The 26294-nt window shown below is 39.9% G+C and overlaps 1 protein-coding gene across 2 annotated transcripts in view; it reads left to right on the top strand.

Moving 5' to 3' along the window:
- The first annotated feature begins 16847 nt into the window (after positions 1 to 16847).
- The window catches only part of LOC136886804 (uncharacterized), a 225199-nt gene continuing 215752 nt past the window's right edge, over positions 16848 to 26294 (top strand). For both annotated transcript variants that reach the window (XM_067159633.2, XM_067159623.2), the window contains exon 1: positions 16848 to 16993. In XM_067159633.2, coding sequence (XP_067015734.2) covers positions 16980 to 16993 — 14 coding nt within the window. In that variant the 5' untranslated portion in view covers positions 16848 to 16979. The remainder of the gene's footprint in view (positions 16994 to 26294) is intronic.

Below are 26294 nucleotides of genomic sequence, written 5' to 3'. Positions count from 1 at the left end.
ATGATCTTGCTTATGAATAGTGATGGGTTGCGTGATGCAAAGCTCTCGAAGCATTGTGAGCAACCAATGCGGTACGTGCCTCATAATGCTGTCTCGGTGTAGTAACGTGACGTCACGCGCATGAGATCCTTGTCTCGAGGCAGTGCTGGGAAGCGTATCGAGAGCTCTCGATGCACTTCGAGCAAACCGATGCAATCCATGCCTCGTAAACCTATCTCGAGCTTTGATTCGGGATCGTCATGGGCATGCGGTATGGTTTGTCTGTTGATCAACTATAATGACATCAACGTTACGCCCACTTGTTGATAATCTATGTGCAGTCAACGTATATACTTCGTGCATTTTACTTGTGGTTTGAAGTGACTGCGTTCTGTGCAATCCCAAAGGTTATTGTTCATTTGTTTCATATAACAGCAAGTGTCTTCTGAAGGGCCACATGACAATGATCAATCACATTGTTGTCCAATACGAATTAGGCCCTAGTGATGGGAATATCGAATGTTTTAAACTATCGGAAAACGGCCGATTGTGAAGCGTGACTACAAAATGAAACATTCGGTTTGAAATTGGTTAGAAAGTAGTAAAATACGTTTTGAACTGCGGTGCTCGACTGTTAGTAAACTAGTAATAAGTCATTTGCAAGTAACTCCACAGATCGAATATGAAAATGTGGATTGTTGTATTACACTACCGATTTGTATAACATGTGTGTTTTGTTGGGAGTGACATAAGCGGAAATATAGAGACTAGTAACAATCGTTACACAATGTTTGAGTGAAATTGGAAACTGAAATACGTTGGTCTATGAAATGCGATAAAAATTCCCCATTGAAGTAATCGTCGTCCTTGTGTTTCAAGTGAAACGAAATGCATCTTCGTGTTCCTAACCACAAGTTAATGAGTGCAGGATCGTCTGTTCATAAGATAAGAAAGGTTAGGTATACACCGTATTGAAATTACACACCATGTTAAAGTAATGTGAATACAGCAAAGTGACCTGAATGGAAAGATAACATATTTTCCTACGACCAAGTAATACTGCATATATTAATATTTACGAATCATTCCATTCAATTAAGATTAATGTGCAATCATTATCCGTAGAGGTTCAGTGGTTAGTACAGGACAAGTATTTGTAAAAACAATATAACATCTGCTCATAAAGGGCACAGTAATGCAATTTAATTGAACATTGTACAAATTTGAGTCAGAGTCTGGTAGGGGGAAATAAATCCCAACATAGTATTCGCTTTATTAGTTTATGCATGACGAATTCGTCATGGTTTCTGTTTACATCACAGTTCGCGCCAGTCAAGGGCTTCATGTCAAAGAGTATAGAGTCGTTTTTTTTGCTAGTTGCTTTACGTCGCACCGACACAGATAGGTCTTATGGCGACGATGGGACAGGAAAGGGCTAGGAGTTGGAAGGAAGCGGCCGTGGCCTTAATTAAGGCACAGCCCCAGCATTTGCCTGGTGTGAAAATGCGAAACCACGGAAAACCATTTTCAGGGCTGCCGACAGTGGGGTTCGAACCTACTATCTCCCGAATACGAGTATAGAGTCTACTATCAACTCTGACTACTCCAATGCGAAAGAGGATGACGATTTCAGCGCCAAGTATAAACAATTGGAATTTGAGATACGAACAATCCTTGACCGAATGCAAACGGAAACAAGCAGGTTGTTTGCAAGGCTAGCTGACGACTATCGAATAATTCGGTGGTTTTCATTCGATAAGCCCATCACTAATACAAATAGCCCGTCCAACAGTGGTAATGTGTAATATATCAATGCTTCATTTTAATAATCCCTCAATGATTTCATACGGAAGACAGTATTCAAACCCTGCTCTGAAGTAGTACTAACCAGTGTGACGTAATATTTAGACTTAATGTATGGTATTTCTTTTACGACACATGGAATCATCTGAACATAATGGAAAATCTAATGTCATAACGATACTGATATATGTGTGCATGTATCTGGAAAGGGACGAGTTCTCGGGTTAACTAACTCCCCTACTGGACTCGATACTTTTATATAAATAGGTATGGTAACGGACAGATCTTTTCCATGACAAGGTATGTATCGATATTCGGTAAAATGGCCACGAGGTAACTCGAGTTTTGTTTACAGTATGATTGGTTTATATTGTATGTGTTCAGGCAGAGGAGATTTTATTATCGCTTGGTATTTTCGTATGTTCAATAAAGTTACAGTTCATTCTATTAGCGATTTGGTTATTTCTGCCGCGTTCATGATATACCTGATTACATGGTAGGTGATTTAGAATATACTTCTAAAATATTTTGAGTATTTCCTGGTGCTTCGGTAGTAGGAGGGCTGTACCGACTCTAATCAAATGTTATCTGTCGTATGGCTTCTAGTGACGGGAGTGCCCGAGGACATATTCGGCTCGCCTAGTGCAGGTCTATTTGATGCCCATAGGCGAGATGCGTCTCATGGCAAAAAGAGGTTTGTACCTTTAAGGGTGGTAAGAAATGGTAAATGCCCACCTTATTATAATAGAGAAATAAAGAGATTAAGAAGGAGGTGCAGACTAGAAAGAAATAGAGTTAGAAATGGCTGTGGAAGTAAGGAAAAATTGAAGGAACTTACTAGAAAATTGATTCTAGCGAAGAAGGCAGTTAAGGTTAACACCATGGCAAGCATAATTGGCAGTCATACAAATTATAGTGAAAAATGGAAGGGTATGTATAGGTATTTTAAGGCAGAAACAGGTTCCAAGAAGGGCATTCCAGGAATAATAAACGAACAAGGGGAGTGTGTATGTGAGTTTCTTCAAAAGGCAGAAGTATTCAGTCAGCAGTATGTAAAGATTGTTGGTTACAAGGATAATGTCCACATAGAGGAGGAGACTAAGGCTAAAGAAGTATTAAAATTTACATATGTTAACAATGACATTTACAATAAGATACAAAAGTTGAAAACTAGAAAAGCAGCTGGAATTGATAAGATGTCTGGGGATATAATAAAGACAATGGGTTGGGATGTAGTAAAATATCTGAAGTACTTATTTGATTATTATTTGCATGAAGGAGCTATACCAGACGAATGGAGAGTTGCTATAGTAGCCCCTGTGTATAAAGGAAAGGATGATGGACATAAAGCTGAAAATTACAGGCCATTAAAGGCCGGTCTCCACTGATTAACATTTAACAACAACATGTTTAATGTTAAGAGTGTTAAATGTTAACTGGTGCCACCATCAACATGTTCAATGTTAAATGTTGAATACTGTTTCATTTAATATTGTGTCCACACTTAATAAACATGTTAAACTTGACTTTCTTTGTTTATATATAGGCCCTAAATAGCTCATCATAACAATTTGTGGTTATACATTTAGGTGGTGTATAGTATTTTCAAATAAGGACAATGGACTCAGATAAAGAGGATTTCGCCCTTGTTGCTTCTTGTTATGACTTAGAAATGCAGTTTTATTAGACACATTTCCTCCCCTCATCCTTCTCATTGCTTCAAAAGCAAACCAGTTTGAAGTATAAACTTCGTCCGCTCCCGCACCCAACTTATGATTTTTTTTTCCAATACTCGACTGTACTGGGAGCGGAGGGACGCTAGGTTTCTTATCAATGCACTCGCGGGAACAATTAAGGATAATTTAGAATTCCTGTAAAATGTTGGCTTTCTTCGCTTTATCCCTGCATTCCTTTTATGAGACATCCCATAAACAAGGCCTTTCTATTATATCATTAATTAAGCCCAAAGTAAGCTTGCTCCACTCCATTTCTGACTATAAATTTTAGAGTGCACAGAGAACGACACACGTGAGCGTTTCGGTACCAGTACTGTATTTGTACCTTATAACAAAGAGAATGAGTGTTGCGGAGTGTTGTAACTATAATCCTACCTCACGAGAAGCACGTCGTTTGCATCGTTTGGCTATCTGTTGATATGGAACCGGAAAGGAAGTTGCCGAAGCTGTGCCAACATCTCACGAACAACGAATTGACTTGACATGTTTTCCACTTGGAGCGGAAAACACGCCAACATGTTAAAAGTGTTAACCTCAACATTCTGAGTTAACATGCAAAATCAATTGGAAGACACAATCACAATATACATGTCAATTGTAACATGTTAAATTTAACATGTTGGTGTTAAATGTTAATCAGTGGAGACCGGCCTTAAGTTTGACATGCATTGTATGTAAGCTTTGGGAAGGTATTCTGTCTGATTATATTAGACATGTTTGTGAAATTAATAACTGGTTCGATAGAAGGCAGTTCGGTTTTAGGAAAGGTTATTCCACTGAAGCTCAACTTGTAGGATTCCAGCAAGATATAGCAGATATCTTGGATTCAGGCGGTCAAATGGACTGGATCGCGATTGACATGTCTAAAGCATTTGATAGGGTGGATCATGGGAGACTACTGGCAAAACTGAGTGCAATAGGACGTGACAAAGCAGTGACTGAATAGGTGGCTCTGGTTCTAGAAAATAGAACTCAGAGAATTACGGTAGGCGAAGCTTTATCTGTAATAATCTGTAATAATTAAGAGGGGAATTCCTTAAGGCAGTGTTATTGGACCTTTATGTTTTCTTATATTTATCAATGATATGTGTAAAGAAGTGGAATCAGAATAAGGCTTTTTGCAGATGATGTTATTCTGTACAGAGTAATAAATAAGTTACAAGATTGTGAGTAACTGCAACGTGACCTTGAAAATGTTGTGAGATGGACAGCAGGCAATGGTATGATGATAAATGGGGTTAAAGGTCAGGTTGTGAGTTTCACAAATCGGAAAAGTCCTCTCAGTCTTAATTACTGCGTTGATTGGGTGAAAGTTCCCTTTGGGGATCATTGAAAATACCTAGGTATTAATATAAGGAAAGATCTTCATTGGTGTAATCACATAATCGTCCCTTTTCATGCACGCACACGTAATTTGTGCTTGAGGAATATACATTCATGTTAGCACTAAACTATGGACATTTCCAGATGACTTCCAGGCGATCGTGGACTTGGGAATATTTCTGTGAAGAACCACCAAATAAAGTACGATGCATTATTTGCAACAAATGTATAGCATTTACGACAAAGAATACAACAGGCATGATTCGTCATTTAAAATCACATGATGTCGACTCTTCTACCTCATCTGCGGGGAGTAGTTCCAACATAACGGAACCTGTGATTGTCATGCAGGACGACATAAAATATCCAGGTATGTGCTATCACTTTAGTAGAACTTGTCTGATTACTTCAGATGAGCCATTACCTATCCTGTAATCACCGAGAGTCATGGGCGCCCATGCTCGGGGGTAAGGTGGGGACGCAACCCCACCCCGCTAGCTCTCAGGGAAAGGAAAAATTCTAATTTAATCAGGTGGTTTTCTTTCAAGAAAATGATTTAAAACTCGGTGTTATGTAGAAGTGGTAGGGGACACCGTGTGTTATATTCTACCGTGGAATACAAGTCGCCATTCATCTTCCAAAATAGTAAAAATACTACAAACACCCAGGTCTAGCCCCTCCCCTACAAACTATCATGTGGGCGACCATGCCGAGAATCCGTTGCCTGATGATGATGACAGCCACTTGATTAATGGAATTTTGCATTGAAACGCTTCTTAAAGATTCATACTTGACGTTAACATTACATGACAACAACAGATCACTTTGCACATTACAAAGAATACGGTATTTCTTTTATTTGTATTCCCTTTGCCAACGTAGTACATACTCTATTGTTTCTCTTGTACACTTTTTTCAGAAAACAACCAACGCCAGATTGACCTCAATGCAGCCCTGGTCACAATGGTCACCACCGATTATCAACCGCTATCCATAGTGGAGGATCCAGGGTTCAGAGCCTTTGTATCATTGCTTGATCCCAAGTACTCTATCCCGAGCAGGAAGAAATTGAGGGAATTGATTCATGAGAAGTACCAGCAGGAAACAGTACGTATACGAGAGGAATTGCCACAAAGTAAACATGTATCACTTACTTCAGATATGTGGACGTCACTAAATTGCGAATCGTACATGGCGATAACCTGCCATTACGTCACTAATGCCTGGACCTTACAGACAATGTCGCTGCAAACATTTCGCTTTCCTCAGGCTCACACAGCGCAAAATATAAGTGAAGCGCTGGACAACGCCATTAACGAATGGGGACTTCAGGGGAAGGTTAAATCCATTGTAACTGACAATGCAGCTAACATGACCGCTGCCATCCCATTAATTAGCAATGGAGGTGCAGGTGTGAGGCACTTGCCTTGCCTTGCCCATACACTCAACCTGATTGTTAAGAAATCACTGGAGTCAAACCCCATAATGCCCACAGTTCGTGAGAAAGCAAGGAGAATTGTGGGCTACTTCAAAACAAGCTCGACTGCGAAGGAAAAGCTGGCTGAAACACAGCGACTACTCAAAAAACCGGAAGAAAAGCTTATCCAAGAGGTAGAAACAAGATGGAACAGTACCTTCCACATGCTACTAAGACTACAGAAACAAAAGGCCTGTGTCGCAGCAAGCCTTAGTGCTTTCTGTGTGGCAATGGACCAGTTGACACAAGATGAATGGGCTGTCGTTGAAGAAGCCATCGCACTGCTAAAACCCTTTGAAGCTATCGCCACTGATTTGTCGTCCGAGAAGCATACAACGGTTTCTAAAGTGCTTGTTATAAATAGACAGTTGCAACGCCTGCTTTCACAAGGCACGTGGCAAACAGAGTCAGTACAGAAACTGCAACAGGACCTTATGGAAAATCTTCGTAAAAGATTAGGAATGGCAGAAACCAACCGTCAGTTCACCGTTGCAGCACTTCTGGACCCCCGATTTAAACGACTGGCATTCATAAACAGCAGCAACGCAAAAACCGCCGAAAACCAGCTGACAGCAGAAAGTACGCACGTTCTGGAGCAAACTTCAACACACTGCCACAATATGCCATCCACCAGCGTCTCCCCGCTCGAAGAAGGAGATATTTGGGAGTCCTTCGATCGAGAAGTCCGTTCTGCAAACGAACGGCACAATGCAAAGGCAGATGCCATAGTGGAAGTTCAGAGATACCTTGGTGAAGCCTTCGTAGAACGCTCCAAGGATCCTATGGATTACTGGAAGAGCAATGAGAGTAGGTATCCTACATTAGCTCACCTCGCCAGGAAGTACCTTTGCGTTCCGGCAACATCCGTTCCATCTGAACGAATTTTTTTCCAAAACAGTGCAATTGATCACTAAAAAGCGGAGCAGATTGCAGGGGGACATAGTAAATAAAATAGTGTTCCTGAATAAGAACCATAGTGAAAACAGATAGATTTAATACTGGAGACAATAGGGTTCATTGACTTCATGGTTGCTATGAGTTTATATCAAAAGCAGGCTTAACAGTTTAATTGTACCTAAATGATTTTGCTTACTTTATACAGGAGGACATTTTCCCCGTGTAGATAACACACATCAACCAGACATGCCCTTGTTAAGGAAATGATGATTATGATCGTATCCAAGTATCCTCAAATGGTGAAAGAGCTCCAGTGTAAACCAGCCACAATAGCTTAAACACTCGCTGTGATTAAGTTTTCACTGTGGGGTTCCACAGAGCATTCTGGACAGTGAAATAGATGCTGAAGATCTTGAACTGGAACACAGTCGAAGTCTGTATTCTGTGTATAATCCCATATTTTGCGTGTAGCCTTCGTAGCAGGCATTCCACTTCTTATCCTATTCAGAGTCGTGCAGACAAGCCGACATTGCGACGTACGTGCTACAGTTACTTCTGTTGACTGATTCCATTGGGATAGTGCCGACTGTTGCTACCAGTATTGACTCCTACGAACATTTGTTGTGGATGGTGGTGGCCTGGTGTTGTTAATGAAACTCTCCGTGATCTCATACATTGTTTCACTACTTCATGATCATGGAGAGGATGACGGTTGTCCATCTCTTGTTTGAATTCCTTCCTTTCAGACGATACTTGCCGTTGGATTGAAGGTGGAGCTATGCTACCAGCGTGGTGCAGCTTTTCGACGTTTGTTGGTCTCAAACAGCCAGGTACTGCACGGCATGAGTCGTTGAAAGCAACATCCACTAGCTTGGATTGTACAGACGTGACCCTCACAGCACAAGCATACTCATCTGTAGAGAAAGAAAGTGTCAGAGCCGTAGTTTGTACACGTTCTGAATTTGCTCCCATTTTGACCCCGTTAACATCAGCAGTAGATTATTCCTGGCTCTGTCCTGCATGCCGATATGATGACGATGTGCTCTAAAAGTAGAGAGCGATCGAACTGAATGCCAAGGTATTTGACAACAGGAGTGAAGTCAAGCTGCCTTCCTTCTCAAGTGATATCAAGTTTGTGAATAGTAGCACGACGACGAAGATAGAAGAGTGAAACCTCTATTTTTTTCTAGAAGTCGAATTAAGGTAGCTGTAATACAAGGAAGTTCTGCAGCCTGTATTCTACTTCCCAAAATGATATTGCAACACCAAGATCGTCAGCAAGTAGGAAATACCTCGCATTCCTTCCAATGCGTTGATCATTAGTGTACATGTTGAAGAGAATTGGTGCATGAGCGCTATCCTGTGGGAGACCATTTTTCTGGTTCCTTCAGCAAATTTCATTGCCTTGAAGTGTCAATTAAAATCTTTTGTTCAGTATGAAGGAGATGTTGAAGGTTTATGTCTTACGAATGTTATATGAGTGTTTCACTATCTAGACATGTTATCTCCCACGGACACAGACTTTTGACGCCCGCTGATATAAGAATGTACCCAGCATAATACATTACTGGGAAATCATCTTTTCTAATTTACCTGCTGAAATATCTCTGCCAACGCTGTCAGATGCGGAGAAGAATTTGTCGAGAAGATTTAGAATAGTCATTTTTATGTAATGCATTCCTATGTACATATCGTTTGTACCTTTAAAACGGTATCAAGACGGATATTTTCCTCTGATTTTGTAATGTATATATTGTAAGAAATTCCTTTGTTTCTTTATCACGCCCAGGTATTATGAATAGTGCAATTTAATGTTCGCATCTATAACCAAGAATTGCTATAAGATTGTAAACTATTCAGTACAGTCGCTCATATAACTATATGAATAGTTAGAATTAACTGTAGATAGATACTTTATTTTAACTGGCAATGTTAGGGACACGTGTCCCACTTTTACACTTAACCTGCGATCACATTATTAACATAAATTACGTACTAACAGTAGCCAAAACTAATTACTAGTTTATTGTGCTCTCTTACTTTACAGGAAGTATGTGATATATTAGACAACATAAAATAAGTGATCTATCATTTCCTGCCTAACTACAATAATAGAATAACGACAAAGAAATTAAAATTGAATAAATTACAATACTGATTTAACTGTAATTAGGAAGGATGAGTCATGTAAATGTAGTTCATTTGTCGGTCTATGTGACCAACTTCAGCTGTAGATAAGAATAATTTGGAAATAAGCAATCTACTGGCGTTCATTGAGGTTTTTAAACGTGGTTTCAAGAACGATAAAACATATGAAACTCATGTTTCACAAGTCATGAAATAACGAAGTGGTCAATCTCAAGTAACATGTACAAATTATTGGACGTTCTTTGTTATTATGTAACTGTTAGTATTACTCTCGATAACGGTCGATTAGAATGTATGAATAAATTATACAGCCATCCTATTTGACAAGCCATATGCAAATGTATCGTCAAACTTTGAGCAAGTTTACTTTCATAATGTTCCTCACTCGGAGGCTGCCTAAGACAAAAAATACACCAAATATATTTCATTCACAAATAAAACAATTCAAATAATTTATACCTCAGTCTGGCGAATACAAGTGGTGCCTGAGTATCAAAAGAGAACCCCTGAGCGCGTTTAGTCCCCAGTCGATGAAATCCTTGGACCTGATGTTGAAGGTCTTCATCAGCTCTATCGTCTTCTTAGGGACTGTCGCTCTCGCACGGATCGTGAGACCCGTCAATTTTACATCGTCCAGCTCGTATTTCTTCTTATAGTACGGCACTGTAGGCAGGTAGGTAGACAATTCAGAATGCCCTTTGGTGCTATTTGCCTGTTTGAATCGTTCTTAGGATGGTTGAATTACAACAGTTGATGAATTATGCAGGAAAATTGCTTTTTGCAAATCGAACAAAAAGGATTTGTCCACTTAGAGCAGTGTATATAACAAAACTGAAGAGATTTTAATGTTATTGAACTGTTGAATTTAATCCTGAATAATGGTAGAATATAATAAATGATCAAGTTCCACTTTTTAACTTTCTTTTCCAAAACAAAATACAATGTATTCAGTAATAATTATAAAATCTACATCATGTTCGTGATGTATACCAACCAATTAACTTGGAAATACATTTTCTCGTAATGTTCCCTGTCCATACGGAACACATATATGTTCTTTATGGATAGTTGAAACTGTTAGCAGTCGCATTTTGTATTAAACGTCGTATTCCACAGGGCATTTCATTGCCTAATATCTCTCATCAGGTGATGAAATGATTATATTTCGATGTTGCTCAGTCTATGTGACATTCAACTGCAGACAACTACGTCCTCCACTGGCTGACAAGAAATACAGCCCCATGGGAATCACTCCCGTCGTGAGGCTGCTTGCTAAACACCACTGACACGTCAGACCAACCGTTGTTTCCAACTTTCCGGGATGTGCGCACACCATTTTCCAAGACACCATAGAATGGTGCAAATGCCTAACTGGTGCAGGAATGGTTTTGAGACCTGGAAAGTGCTTTTTCTCCCACCACCTTCCATCCACACTTAAAACTTCGTATGTGCCAATTGCACATCGAAAGGAATGTATTCCCATTAACACATAACTCAGTAACACGTCTCCACAACTATCAAGTAGTGCAACAATTACATGTTATCATTTCACCACTTGACGACGGAGCCAGAAATCTGAACGTGTTGTTTAGCACACCATTCTTGTCTTTGTGTATATTGTATACTGTATTTTCTTTTGTATACTTGCCATATGAGAAATAAATAATTGATAAGAAATACATTTTAAACTGTGTATCCATTATTGTGGTGTTTCAAGATTGTGCATGCTGTTTACTGGCCGATGTTTGTGTTTACGTGCGATCTGTGTTTGATTCAAATTAATATTATTGTAGTGTTCCTTGTTTTGAAGGTAAACTGTGACACGTAGGAAATATTTTACAGTTAGTAACTCCATAAGAAAATAACTTCTTTTCTTTGGAATTAGAATAGGCACCTCACGTAGTGGGTAATTACTTTTGCAACCAAGTCCTGTGCAGGTTCTCTGGAGAAATATCTCGTTCTTCAAACAATATTTACGGTAAGTGTAATTCATAAAACCTGGTTGCCTTGTGGTGTTTGAATTTGACGCTCGTCATAAAATTAAATATCATATGCCTGATAGGGGAAGACTTTATGGAATGAAATTATTATAATAATTAATATCTGTGCATCAGATAGAATCTTCATTACTAAATACAGTGAAATAGGGTTTATATGTGTGCGAATTAAACTTCGTGCTTCATGCCATGTGTTGTATAATATTTTGAGATGTGCAATAGTTATCGTTGGATGATTCATTATTTACATTCATGGTGTGTTATTAGTGTTGGGATCAGTCTTCGTGAAATAGGCATCCCTGGTCCGTGTGTTGAGAATTATTGCGGTAGGCAATGTCGACGCTAGAGTCATTGATAATAAATATTTAAAAATAGATTATTGTGTGTTCGCACCTGCATATAACGAGGTGACCTTTCCGAAGTAATTTGATAGGTATTCGATAAGCCCTTTTGCACATATGGAATGATTTCACAACGAAAATCTTGGTCTTCTCGTGTGTATAAAATATGTTGCTAGGTTTCTTCATATTACAATATTTATGTGGATTATACATTTCACTATGCAAAATTGTTCAGATTAAAGAATTAATTCAATAAGTTAGTTCCCTGTACGTGACTACAACATTCTATCATCTCATAAATCCCAAACAACGTGTTGACCAGATTACATCACTATGAGAGTACGTGGATTTTTCTTCATTTTTTACTGTGATGGATTGTGCGTGATTCCACGCTGTGCAAATATATTTGGTATCATGCTTCTACGGATGTTTTCATGACTATATAGAACGTAGATTTATTTGGAGAGGGACATGGTTTTTGTGAGTCACATGTCTGATGTATGCATTTATGTCCCATTTCTTGGAATTACCTACGTTGTTCGCTAACTTTCAGCGTTGTTCATTTAATGTAGTCGTTTAGAAATAGCCGGGTATGGCCATTTTGCATTCAGTTCACTACATGACGTAAAGTAACAGATTAATTATTTATGATTTACTTTGAGCTAATTTAAAGCAGAAACACAATTAGGGCCGACGGCGGAAAAGATGACTACGGTAGTTTTAAGCCTTAGACAAACTCCACCTAAACAACGTCTTGGTTGCGCACGATCTGCCATTGTATAAACAATGTTCAGCCGCCGTTTCAAGTGTCAATATTGGTTCGAAAATGGAAATAGGAGTATCCTTCATGCAAACCTTTGTTTGTCGCAACCAATGAAATTCATCGGTGCGCGCGGCAAACGTTAGTCCGTTTTCGTATTCCGACATATTACTCAAATATGGCTAAGCATGAGCATGACTTGCCCATAGATAAGAATATCTCCGTCGGTGGAAATTAAATCTCATGATATTATCGACACTAAAGGTACACGCCACCGTACGAGGAAGTTTAGCTTTGATTATAGTGTTGTTACAGTGAGTGTAATGTAATTAGCTTCGGCAAATGGTAGATGAAACAATACCACTGTGTTACCGAATGAGTTGTATGAGTCATAGAGATGTAGCCTGCATTCTGGAGATGAACGATTGTTTTATGTAGTTCTCCCATTTTCACACCAGGCAAATACTAAGGCTGTTATGGTTACGGCTCTTCTTTACAGTCCTTGCCTTTCCCTTTCTCATTGTTGCGGAAAACATATCAGAATTAGCGCGACGATTGTTTAAAAACACACACAACCTAGGCCTACCTTCAAGTTGTCACTAGTATGTGTGCTTACTTGGCATTAAATAGAATATAAGTGAATCCTTCCCAGTTGATTTACGTGACAGCCCTCTCACGATCTGGACAAATAATTCTGATATGGATGTAGTCGAAGTGACGTATAATTCCATGGAAGGTATCCCATGTATAATAAAATATATCGGTTGCCAAGTATTGTAGTCACGTTGGCAGTTACCTTGAATCAGACTCAAGAAACAAGTCTCTTGAAAAGCGAAATCGTATTTTAAACTATACTTCCCTGTACATTTCAAATGCTTTTCTGCAATTTCGCAGAAAACGACCCACAGAGAGGCCGTCGGACTAACCTTTCTTCCCGGAATCGTCTCAACATTATAATACAAATTGTATGTTTCATGGAACATAATCTCTGATTGTATTTCACTCTCTCACATTTGAGGCTAAAGAGTGTTCTCGGCAGTATTTGAACATGGCCGGCTGAATATCTGTTTTTACAGTGTCTGAGTCATAAATAAGGTCTTTGCGATGCGACTGCCATACTTACACATAGTTTAACCGTAGACGCCGCCTAAACACCGTTTCTACTATCGGGCCTTCATGTTACAAGAAATTTTCATTCCATTTGCTATGAAGCTTTTCAAGCCGATGTTTATGGCAAAATTAATTCTCCAAACATTCCATTTTTCCACATTTGTACGCGGTTGTTTAATATCTACCTACGAGTATTCCTGAATATGCCGGAAATACAATTCAGAAACGAAATCTAATGCTGTTTAAACACTGTTGCTAGAAGCGGTATGCTATATTTTGCATGTACCACCCCTTGTTTCCATGTCATCTCAAGATCAAGAGTTAAGTTTCATTAAGTTTCCGTAACCACAGTTCTTCAGGATGACCATATTGTGAATAAATTATGATGTTACTTTTACATTTCACTACGCATTTTATTCCCCGAAAACTTAATTTTTCCCTGAGACTCGTCTGATTTTAATATTATGGTCAATCCTTACCAAACACCCCTGGTATGTCTCGCTGTTTCCCGCTAACAAATAGCTACTGGAAATTATAAAGGTAAGCATCTCTTGAATATCTAAAATACACCACTAACAAAACCATGGTTTGCACTGGGTTCATACATAAGACGTCATATAACTACCATAATCAGATGACGACTAAATAATATCTGTAATCCGGAACAATTGTATCGGTTACACACTCAGGAGAGCAATTTTTGTATCTGCGGAAAATATACTAGCACTTTAAACCATATTCTATTTAAATGCAATAAAAATTTAGAACGATAAAAGAATTTCCATTGAAAATTAACATCTTTCGATTTTCAATTACCTACCACGAAATGTTTCCTGTCTAGTATATCGACCGACAATTCAAATAGTAAACGCCCTGACAAATTCTTTTCACGATTGTAATATTAAAATATAGTACGTTAATTGTAATTGTGGTAAATCACACTATCGTGAAGATGCAGTCCTAGTACCTTGTGTTCTCGCGTTAAATACGTTTCCCGCTACTACATGTTCACAATGACAAAAGGTTGTGAACTGTCCAATTAGCTGTTATCTACACTTTCTTATCTATTCTAAATACGAATAACGTATATAGGTAAGCTAACTTCCACTATCTTTAGTCAATACTACTATCAAACCAGTGACTGGACGTAGCGCTTATCAGAACCTCACAAACTGGGCAGGGGTGAACCACAGGGCAATAAACTGGACACCCTTACCTTTTTAATTTTGTTGAACAACATAACGGTAGGTTTAAACTCACAAATAAGATTCTTTGCAGATGAGTTAGTTGTATATATAAAAGTGACCAGTTTAGCTAATTATCAATATTGCAGGAGGATCTAGATAAAATACATATTCGGACTCAGAAAAATGGGATGAAAATGTTGAAAAGAGTCGAGCAGTTAGTTCAGGAAACAAAACATTCAGGATAGTGAGCAGTTACAAACGAGGCGGGAAAAAGATACATTATAAGATAATTATAGAAACTTATGTGTTACATTAGGAGGTGGTAAATTCCACTAGAGAAATCGTATACGGTATGTCGTCATGAAAGCATTTAAATCACTGCATATGGTACGTATGTTCAAAAGAGCAAGCGTGGGATAAAAGAGGTGGCATATCTAACACTTGTAAGACCTGGTGTATGGGATCAATATCAATAATTTTTGGTACCAGAATTGGAGCAGGTACAGAGAAAAGTGGTTAGGTATGTAATAGGGGACCACAGAATGACTAACTGTGCTAATATCATGCTATGGAAACTCTGGTAAGAAAGTTTAACAAAAATAAGTTGGCGAGTAAGTTTGGGGCGTATGTACCTGACACATACAGGGGAAAGAGCTTGGGAGGATATACGAAAGAGATTAAAGACCGAAGGTGTTTTTAGAGATAGGTTTGATCATGAGTTTCGGATAAAGTTAAGCCAGTGGCACAATAACTGGTGGAAATATTCATTTGTGGGAAGGGGGAAGGAGAATGGAACAGCTTACCAAAGGACATATTCAAACCGTTTCCAAATGATGTACATTTATTCAAATGTAGAAACGGTCAAGACAGGAGGGAGTAGGTATTCAGCAGGAGACAGTGTTATGATAATTACTAAGTGGTTTACCGGTACCCGTGCTTTTATACGGAATTCTATACTGAATTCAGAATTCTAGATGAAATCGTGTACACCTTGTGAATACGATTTTATTCAATTGCATAAGAACGTAGGCATTTAAAAACTAAAATTTAGGCGCCTTCTCCTAAACTACAATTTCATTACACGCGAATAAAGTTATTTATATCTTAGACTGTAGTGCTTCATTCCCCGAATTTACATACCTATTTTCATCAAGTTCTGTTCACCCATTTTCTCGTGGCAGGCATTAATGTGGACCTACAACGAAATTCGAAATTCATTAATATCTCTGTTATCATAGCCCGTACGGTAAGATGTAGAACACGTAAATTATCGGAAATTAAATTCCATATAACTTTAATTATGTAATATTTGTCAAAGCAACTGGTAATAATATAGATTTTTGTTCGTTGAATGTAAGGCCTTCCCCTAAACTGTCATTTCACTCAGCGTGAATAAAAATGTGTATAGCCTAGATTGTAGTGCCTTATGCCTCGACTTTGCGCACCGATTTTCATTACATTCTCTTCAGACATTTTCTCGTGATGCGCGCACATATATACATGCATGCATACATACATACATACATACATACATACATACATACATACATACATACATACATACATACATACATACATACATACATACATACATACACACATACATACAGAGATGACGGAAAATTAAAAGGTGCATATCCTTCTTACTGTGGACACGAACAATACAGAAATACCACTCTTTTTTTTAAGTCTAAGCAATGTGCAGACAAAACTCTTATTTCATATATAGATGTATGTGTAAATATATGTATATGTGCATTTTATGATTTTTCTACCGGGGAAAATACCCCAATTGCAAAATATATGTTCTGATTCTAATGTGGAGACCAAGCAATTACGAACGAGAAGAAGAAGAAGTCATATTAGTCATTATTCTTTTCGTCCTGGCTGAGTACCAATTGGAGCGTGCCTCGAGATGCATCGAGAGTAGTGACGTTAGTCTCGAGTATCTCAAACGAGAGTTTGACGCATGCCGTACGTGCTCATCGAGATGCATCGAGAGTAGTGACGTCGGTCTCGAGTATCTCGAACGAGAGTTTTGCCCATCACTACTTATGAAATGAAAACTGCGTTGGCAACACCGTTTGCTGTTACCCGCGCATTTGGATTGGAAGTGATTTACCGTGGTGCGTGGCATTTGTTGATATTCAGTAGTTTTCACTACTCTTTAAGGTCCCATTAAATTATCAAGACAAGACAAGGCTTTAAGGTCGTTCGAAGAATGCAACGAACACGGTATGGACTGGTCTAATTTATTATTTATAACATTTTTATTTTGAACAAAAGTATCTGGAATAAGCCGTGGCATCAGCTAAGACATTAACGAACATTCTCGTTCGTTGTCACAGTTGCGCATGAATTCAAAGTATTTCTGATTTGTTGTGTAATTGTCCATGTTCCCGATCCATGCATAACTCATTGTTTAAGAAGCCTTTCTCGTGGACAGTCGAGATTTTCTTCTGATGACCAGACCACAGTTCTCTGCGAAACGTAAAGAATTTCACCTTATTTTCTTGACACGGCATAAGCCCAAGTCTATATCATGTCTATAATAGCATCTGTTGTAGGGATGGGCTTAAGCATTTTTTTATTAACGGTTATAACTGGAGCAGTTACCCAAAAATACTCGTTAACATTAACGGATTTTTTAAAAACTTCCATTGCTAAAACAAGTGGCTCAGACAGTTGAAGCGCTGACCCCTACTTAGCAGGTTCGATCCTGGCTCAGTCCGGTGGTATTTGGATACGTCAGCTTCGTGTCGGTAGATTTACTAGCACGTAAAAGAACTCCTGCGGGACTAAATTCCAGCACCTCGTCTTGTCCGAAAACCGTATTATTATTATTATTATTATTATTATTACTATTATTATTATAGCCTCTCGTACAAGAGGGGTGCCTAATATTCTCTCCACAAAGGAAATATGGTGCCAGCCCCGTAGTTTCGGAGTAGCATGCCGGCCTGGTCAGCGATTTTCAGCTGCATCTGAGGGCTGCTTCAAGAGGTCCACGTGTTTATACACTTGAGAAGCTATCTGACGGTGAAGACGGCCTCGGTCAAGAAAGCCGAGAATAAAGACCGGGAAGATTCGTAATGCTGACCATGCATCTCATAATCTGCAAGCATTCGAGGTGAGGAGCGGTCGCTTAGTAGGCCAAATGCCCTTTGAAGCAGGAAGCACTAGGGAAGTATAGTATGTGTACAAACTGCATGGTTGATGTAAGGAGTGTAAGTTAAGATTCGTAATTCCCTTTTATGTAAATACCAGTCTACCGCAGATAGGCCTACTTCATCCAAGGAAATATACATGAAGTCGATCAGCTTAAAAATGACGAAAAATTACCTCCAAATAACAGAAGGATACTGTAAATTCATGTAAAATACATGCTTAAATATATTTTCAGAAAAGCCATGGCAAGTGTTTTAACAGGAGCATGGACAAGGAATACAACAAAAATTTAATCCATCATCATTTAGGAATACTGTTAATTACAAGGTGAAGTAACTTGCATAAATTCTGATTACTGTGATGGTAACTGGTAGCGAGTACGAATGCGCAGCTTTGCCCTCTTGATAATTCCTGTAACTCTACATAAACGACTTTACAAGTCAGTACCGATTTCTTGAGGCAGTTACTGGTAGCGTGCAGGACCACGCGGTGCCCTTGTTAACCAAGTGCACGCGAGTATTGCCGAGCCGCAGTTATTTCAGTAAATGGATATTATAATACTGGTTAGTAAAAATACTGGTTACGAGAGGCAGTTACCGGTAATGACTTCGGCCGTGCCCTGCCCTCGTTAAGAGAGTACACATGAGTATTGCCGAGCCGCTGTTATTTCAGTAACCGATTATCTCCTGTAATTGTTACAAGCCCCAAGTGCGTACTGGTAAAAGATCCTTTAGTTATTTACCAGCCACAATTTTCTTGGAAATATCACTTCCTGTCTGTAACGTCTGCAAGGTAGACGCAAGTAGGCTAAGTTAAGCTTCGTAATTTCCCTCTTGCATACTATTTTTTCCATCTCCATTGTACAACCGACATCCATGGAGAAATATATTAAAAGTCGATCATTTTAAAAAAAGAATGAAACTACAAAGAAGAAATCCTACTTAATAACAGAGAACTGTACTGTAAAATGAATGTAAAAGGCACATATAAATAACTATTTAGAGAACAGCTGGGGCAAGTGCTGAATAGGAACTTGATGTTTTAACAATAATTACAATAATTAAAAAATACAACAGAATGTTACCCTAAATAATATAAGAGGTACCGTACTGCAAATGAATGCAAAATACATGCTTAAATAAATATTTAGAGAAACAATACAATTTTGCTTTACGTCACACGAAGAGTGGGGTTCGAACCCACTATCTTCCGAATACAATCTGATAGCTACGTGGCCTAAGTCACTTGTTCAGTATATACTTAGAGAAAAAACAAAAGCAAATGCTAAATAGGAACGTAAATTTTTAATAATGTACCCTAGTAACAAAAATACAACAAATTGAACTCCACATAATAGGCCTATAAGAATACTATAAACGAATGCAGAATGAAAGCTTAAATAACTGTACTATATTTCCAACCATTGTCCTGTTTCTCTGCGGTGTCGGGTATGTTTTTTTTATTATTATTATTTTTTTACAATTTTGCTTTACGTCGCACCGACACAGATAGTTCTTTGCAAGTGACTAATCTCATGTTTTAATCCGTAGTGAATGGGAAGGAAACGGCTGTCGCCTTAATTGAAGTACAGTCCCAGCATTTGCCTGGTGTGAAAATGGGAATTTTCAGGGCTGCTACTCTCTTCCGGATGATGCAAGCTAACAGCTGCACGCCCCTAACTGTACAGCCAACTGTATATGTACAGCACTAAATGAATTAAGACTGCCGGGGCAAGTGCATATGTAATTTTGGGTACAAAATGTCTCATCAGTGATATATGTATGTACAATATCAGATTCGATAGTTACAGGTTCTATTAGCAGATACAAATAAATTGTCAGGTCAGGTACATCCTGCTACTGTATGCGTCAGTCGGTACTACCTGCGACTGTCTGGCTGAGGGTTGGGCGGCTGTTACCAAACCTGATAAACTAAGGGCTACGGGCAGAGGAGTTCACCCTTACAGGGCTTGTTGAAGCCATTGTGTAGGAAATGACACACAAATTCAACTGGAAGCTGCTGCTTTGCTGATGTGGCAGGGGACTGCTAGAGGCTAAGGGAGTAGTGTTGGCTACTGAATGCATGATTCGAAGCAGTGTATCGATTCATTCAAGTGTCCGAGTGAATCGATTCACAGGAAAGGCGAGCTCACGGCACACGATTCAGCTTACTCCCAGCGGACAGTGCTGAGTGGCGCACTCACTGGACGTTGACGGGGAGCCGAGCTTCCGCTGCAGCGAGACAGTGTATCATGGCACATCGAAAGAATCGTGAACGAGCGCGGCTCAGTGAGACACATGATACACACGGCTCCTTCGGCTCACTGGACACGCGGAGAGCCGAGCTTCCGCTGCAGCGAGGCATACAGTGAATCATGGCACATCGAAAGAATCGTGAACGAGCGCGGCTCAGTGAGACACATGATACACACGGCTCCTTATCGGCTCACTGGACACGCGGAGAGCCGAGCTTCCGCTGCAGCGAGACATACAGTGAGACATGCTAGACTGAAAGAATCGTATGCTATAATGGACTCTCGAGCTCAGCTCATTTGAAAATAATACCCATTTGCATTCACTGTCCTCTTCTTACAGGGAGGTTTAAATAATAGATGGATTTATTTGCAGTGTTAAAAAGGTAGTCACAACATAATTCTGAAGTAGCTAGTAAGTAGGTAGGCTATTAGGTTATACTATTTATTAGTTTAATGAATCTTAGTATTATAACTTAGTTGGCATTTGACAGTTAAACTCGACTCTAGCCTGCCCTATGACTATGAGTCATGCTCATGAGTCATGACCACTCAAAAGTACCTGTTTTATATTGGGAAGAACGGCTCACTATTCTCTCAGTTCATATGTCACATCGTTGCACAAGACTTCAATCATATGTGGACAGAAGCAATAACAGTATGTTGAATCAGAAAACCAGCGGGCTACTGTACATCTCGAGTAGCCTATACAAAATATGACGATTTAAAAAAATCCTCAGCTGATAGAAAAATACTTTTAAAAAAAGGACTGAGCGAGTTGTCGTGCGGTTAATATCGCGTGGCTATGCGTTTGCATTCGGGGGATGGTGGGTTCGAATCCCACCGTCGGGAGCCGCTAAGATGGTTTTTCCGTAGTTTCCCCATTTTCACACCAGGAAATGCTGGCTCTGTACCTTAATTCAGGCCATGGCTGCTACCTTCCTAATCCTAACCTTTCCCACCCTGCGTTGCCGGAAACCTTCGATGTATTAGAGTAACTAGCATTTTTTCTAAGAAAGGAGTTCATAGTATGAAGACCAGATGGCAGCTGCGAGCACTGAATGCTGTTGCTGCTGTCTTACCAGCACATACTACACTGATGCAGTAGGAGCGGTGACCAATGAGCCGTGAATCGGATCACTGTATCGATTCAGTAACGTGAACGGAATCAAATGAATCGATTCAGTAAAATGAATCGAATGTCCCATCACTATAAGGGAGATAACCCTGCCAGACAATCTTCTCTAACGTTAGGTCTAGCAAGTCAGTTGGAGAGTAACTGCAATCAATTTCAACACTTATACAAGCCTCGGATGCAAACAAAGAACTCAGAGTAGACAACAGCACCCTCAGACCCAAGCCAGGTATGATGGCTTACAGACTGATGATAGGCCAAGCCTTGCGATTGTGCAACAAGCCCGGAGAAGACAACACACTTGAATAGGACCAATCGGTGTACTGAGTTTGACTGGGAAATGTGAAGAGTTAGTGGACATCATGGAAAGAAGGAAAATATCAATCCTAGGACTGAGTGAAACTAAATGGAAAGGTAAAGGGAAGAAAAAGTTGAGGGAAAACTATACCATCTACTGGAATGGTAACAACAGATGAGAAATGAAGTAGGATTGATATTGTCTAAAGAGTTAGATGGTATTACAGAGATCCACTACATCAATTAGAGGATTACGAAGGCAATAGTTCACCTTGGGAAAGAGAAGCTGACACTGGTTCAAGTGTATGCCCCTTCGACGGGTTCCAGTTCAAGAAAAAGTTTCTTGAAGACCTAGAAGAGACCATAAGTGAAGAGAGGGCAATCATCATCGGGGACCTCAACGCACAGCTCAGGACAGACAGGAATGGCTATGAGAAGGTGATGGGACCACATGGCTATGGGAGAAGGAATTCAGAAGGGGAACATCTCCTGGACTTCTGCATAAGAAACTGGTAGTAAAAAGCAGTTGGTTCAACAAAAGTCAGTCACAAGATTACCCGTTACAGCTGGGATGGAAAGAGCAAGACGGTCATCGACTATGTCAGTACAGATAAAGAAAGAAGTTTTTTTTGCTAGTTGCTTAACGTCGCACTGACACAGATAGGTCTTATGGCGACAATGGGAGAGGAAATGGCTGGGAGTGGGAAGGAAGCAGCCGTGGCCTTAATTAAGATACAGCCCCAGCATTTGCCTGTTGTGAAAATGGGAAACCACGGAAAACCATCTTCAGGGCTGCCGACAGTGGGGTTAGAATCTACTATCTCCCGAATACTGGATACTGGCCGCACTTAAGCGACTGCAGCTATCGAGCTCGGTAAAGAAAGAAGTATACTTGTGACTGATGTCAAGGTGATTCCAAGCGAGAACCTCAATAGCGACCACCGGTTATTAGTAGCAGATCCGAAAGACATTAATGTACCAAAGATAACAACCAGGAAATTACCTAAGATTAAGGTGTGGGAACTACAATAGGTTGGAAAAAGGACTATCAGGATCGTAAGAGAGGACAACTGCCTACAGAAGAAGTGGACTGTGGTTGGTGAGGTAGAGTGGACAAGATTTTAAAACACCTTGATAAAAGAAGCAATAGAGGTTTGCGGGAAGACAAGTTGGAAAGTCAGGGAAAAAGAGACAGCCTGGTGGAATGAAAGATTAAGATCCTCAATAGAGGAAGGGAACATAGCACAAAAAGAATGAGATAGAGAGAAATCCAAGGCAGAACGGGTAAGAGATGAGGGGAAGATCAGAGACCTCTAGCAAGTTTACTGGACAAGAAATTGAGTAGTAGAAGAGGAGAAGATAAAATGCTGGAAGAAATTTACTCAAAAACTGAAGGAAGACAACAGAGGCAATATGAAACTATTATTCATAGTGATCAAAAACAAAAGAAATTCAGTTGAAACCATCAAAGCAATTGAGGATCCTAATGGAAACCTGGCCAGAAAAGAAGAGGACATCAGAGGGGTTTTGAGGAATCATTTTGAATACCTATTGAACAGGACAGAAGCAGATCAGAGAACAAAAGAACCAGGTGTTGAAACCTGCACAGAGGAACCTCCCATTACATGGGCAGAAACAGAGGCAGCCCTTAAGAAGATACTGCAAGGGAAATCCCCAGGAATCGAAGTCGGCACGAACATGATTAAAGCAGCAGGAGTCCAGGGTTTACAGTGGCTACACAGGGTGCTCAATGCTGTTCGGAAAGATGGCAAGATACCTACTGATTGGAGCAAGGGTATCATTATCCCCTGTTTAAGAAAGGAAATGCTCCAACTACCGGGGAATAACACTCCTTTCTCATGGGCTTAAGATTCTTGAGAAAATCTTAGAGAGCAGATTGCGAGTCATCTTAGAGCCACAGTTTGAAGTGGAACAGTATGGCTTCTGGCCTAACAGGTCCACAACAGACCTAATCTTAAGTGTCCATATGTTAATGGAAAAGTATTGGGAAAAAGTCAAAGATCTGTTTATGGTTTTCCTTGACATTGAGAAGGCATATAACAGCATTGCAAGAGAGAAGATATGGGAATGTCTGAGAAAAAGGAATGTGCCAGAGGGACTGGTGAGGAAAGTTAAGATGCTTTATGAGAACTGTACCAGCTGTGTGCGATTGGGTGATGGACATTCTGCTGGTTCAAGACCGAAAGTGGAGTCCAGCAAGGCAGTGCACTATCCCCGTTATTGTTTATCACCATCATGGATGACAATGATGAACATCAAGAAAACCTCTGGTGATCTAAATGCAATAATTTACTGTAATCATGCTAGGAAACCACTCGCTAGAAAGTGTGGAAAGCTTTACATACCTCGGCAGTGTAATGTCTCGAGATACACTAGCCACAAAGGAGGTGGCAAATAGAGTGCAGAAGAGCTCTCACGTTTACCAGCAAGTACGAACACTCCTCTGAGATCCCAAAGTACCAACAAAATCAAAGCTGGTGATGTTCAATCAGTACTTCATACCAAACTTAACCTATGGTATTGAAACCTGCACCCTCTCTAAGAAAGACTCACCAAGGTTGTAGGCATCCAAGATGAAGTTCCTTAGGTCTACAATTCAAAAAACCAAACTGGACAAGTTAAGGAATGATGTGGTTAGGAAGGAAGCTGGGTTGTTACATCACTGTTAGATCGGGTCAGCATATCCAGACTGAGCTGATTTGTGCATGTAATTAGGATGGAGCCAACAAGGACAGCATATGTTGACTTGGAGAGACATGTGGCAGGGAAACGGATGGTGGGAAGACCAAGAACCACTGGATGGACGTCGTAAAGATGAATATTGCAGATCGGGAAAGGACACTGGAGAACGTCATTAACAACAGAACGTATCTCAATAAAACAGAATGGAAGAGGCTCGTCAACAGTACCCGGAAAACTGGAACTGTAAAATTATGATAATGATTAGCAGATAATAATATAACAATAATAATGATATACCGAGTGAGTTGGCTACGTGGTTTAGGGCATGTAGTTGGCAGATTGAGAGTTCAACCTCACTGTTTGCATTTCTGAAAATGGTTTTTCATGCTTTCCCATTTTCACACCAGACAAATTAAGGCCACGGTCGCTTCCTTCCCAGTCCTATCCCTGCCCTATTCCATTGTCACCATAAGACCTGTCTGTATCGGTGTGACGTAAGACAAGTGCAATAATAATAATAATAATAATAATTCTATGTTCTAATCTTTTTTCAACTGATACAGGTTTTTGAGAGACGCCAGCAGTATTTCGTCCTGAAAAGAGGTTTTTTCCTTCTTTAATTTACTGACATGAGTCTCTTAAATTGGATTCTGCAACACTGAGCAAAGAGAGGGAGAGAGATACAAAACCCATAGAACACTTAAAAATGCACTTGCCCCCTGTTACCTTCAATGAATCATCACTACTGATCTGCATTTAGGGCAGTCACCCAGGTGGCAGATTCCCTATCTGTTGTTTTCTTAACCTTGGTAAGTTATTCCAGTCCCAAACTCTCCTTCCTATAAACGAATCTTTGCCCCAATTCGTCATCTTGAATTCTAGCTTTATCTTCATATTGTGATCTTTCCTACTTTTAAAGACACCACTCAAACATTCGTCTACTGATGTCATTCCACGCCATCTCTCCACTGACAGCTCAGAACATACCACTTAGTACAATTTAGATCTGTATTGATACAGTTAAAACTAAGATACAATGTTGGGTTTTGGTCCACCCAATCAATACATATCACTTTTACAAGTGATTGGGTGGACCAAAACCTAACATTGTTTCTTAGTTTTTTTCTTACATACCACTTAGTCGATCAGCTCTTCTTCTTTCTCACATGTCTTCCCGGCCCAAACGCAGAACAAATTGAGCTGCTTTTCTTTGGATTTTTTCCAGTTCTTGGAATGTAAGAATGAATAGCTTGCTTGGCTGTTGAGAATGGCTGAAAAATTCTCATTGCCTATCCTCACGATGATAGCTGGGCGAGGTTGGTCTGTTCTGCTCACAATCTGACCAGTACCTTTCCTACTTGTCCAGGGCTGCTTGTCTTTCGGGTCTTGAGGCATATTTTTGTTTCTGGTCCCATCCCCTCCTCAATCCAGAATGGGCCCGCCCTAGTTTTTCCGATGTCAAGGTTGGGCATTTGTTCTTCAGGTGTCCCGTTCTTCCACACTGGTAGCATTTCCTAACAGTGCTGGTCTCTTACGTGGCTTTACTCTTGTGTTCTTCCAACTAGGTGATGATTCTATGCAGAACATCAAAGGATCTCGGTTGCGATACCTTTACTAGGGGTCAAATCTTGTTGTAGAGTAGTTCTACATTGTCTGGTAGGATCTCGTTCTCGTTTCCTTCAGGATGCAGCTGGTTCTTTGGAGGATGAACGCGCTATCTCTCATGCCGGTGGGTTGTGCATCAATCAGTAACTTTCTTTTCACAGAGTTCTTCACCCCTACAGAATTAAACCTAGCAAGAAATTCCCTCTTGAAGTCAGTCCTGTTTAAGTTCAAGACCCTTCATACCACCAAGTAGCGGCTTGCCTCCTTAACTGTGGTGTGATGAGTTGATGAAGTCCTCCGGTAAATTAGTCCTTCCTAGTAGATTGACCGATCCCTCGATGAAGCTAATCAGGTTCTCTTCCAGTCTCCCATGGAAT

This window comes from Anabrus simplex, chromosome 1 (genome assembly GCF_040414725.1).
Source record: "Anabrus simplex isolate iqAnaSimp1 chromosome 1, ASM4041472v1, whole genome shotgun sequence".
NCBI classification, from domain to species: domain Eukaryota; kingdom Metazoa; phylum Arthropoda; class Insecta; order Orthoptera; family Tettigoniidae; genus Anabrus; species Anabrus simplex.
This window is presented reverse-complemented; position numbering and strand designations above follow the sequence as displayed.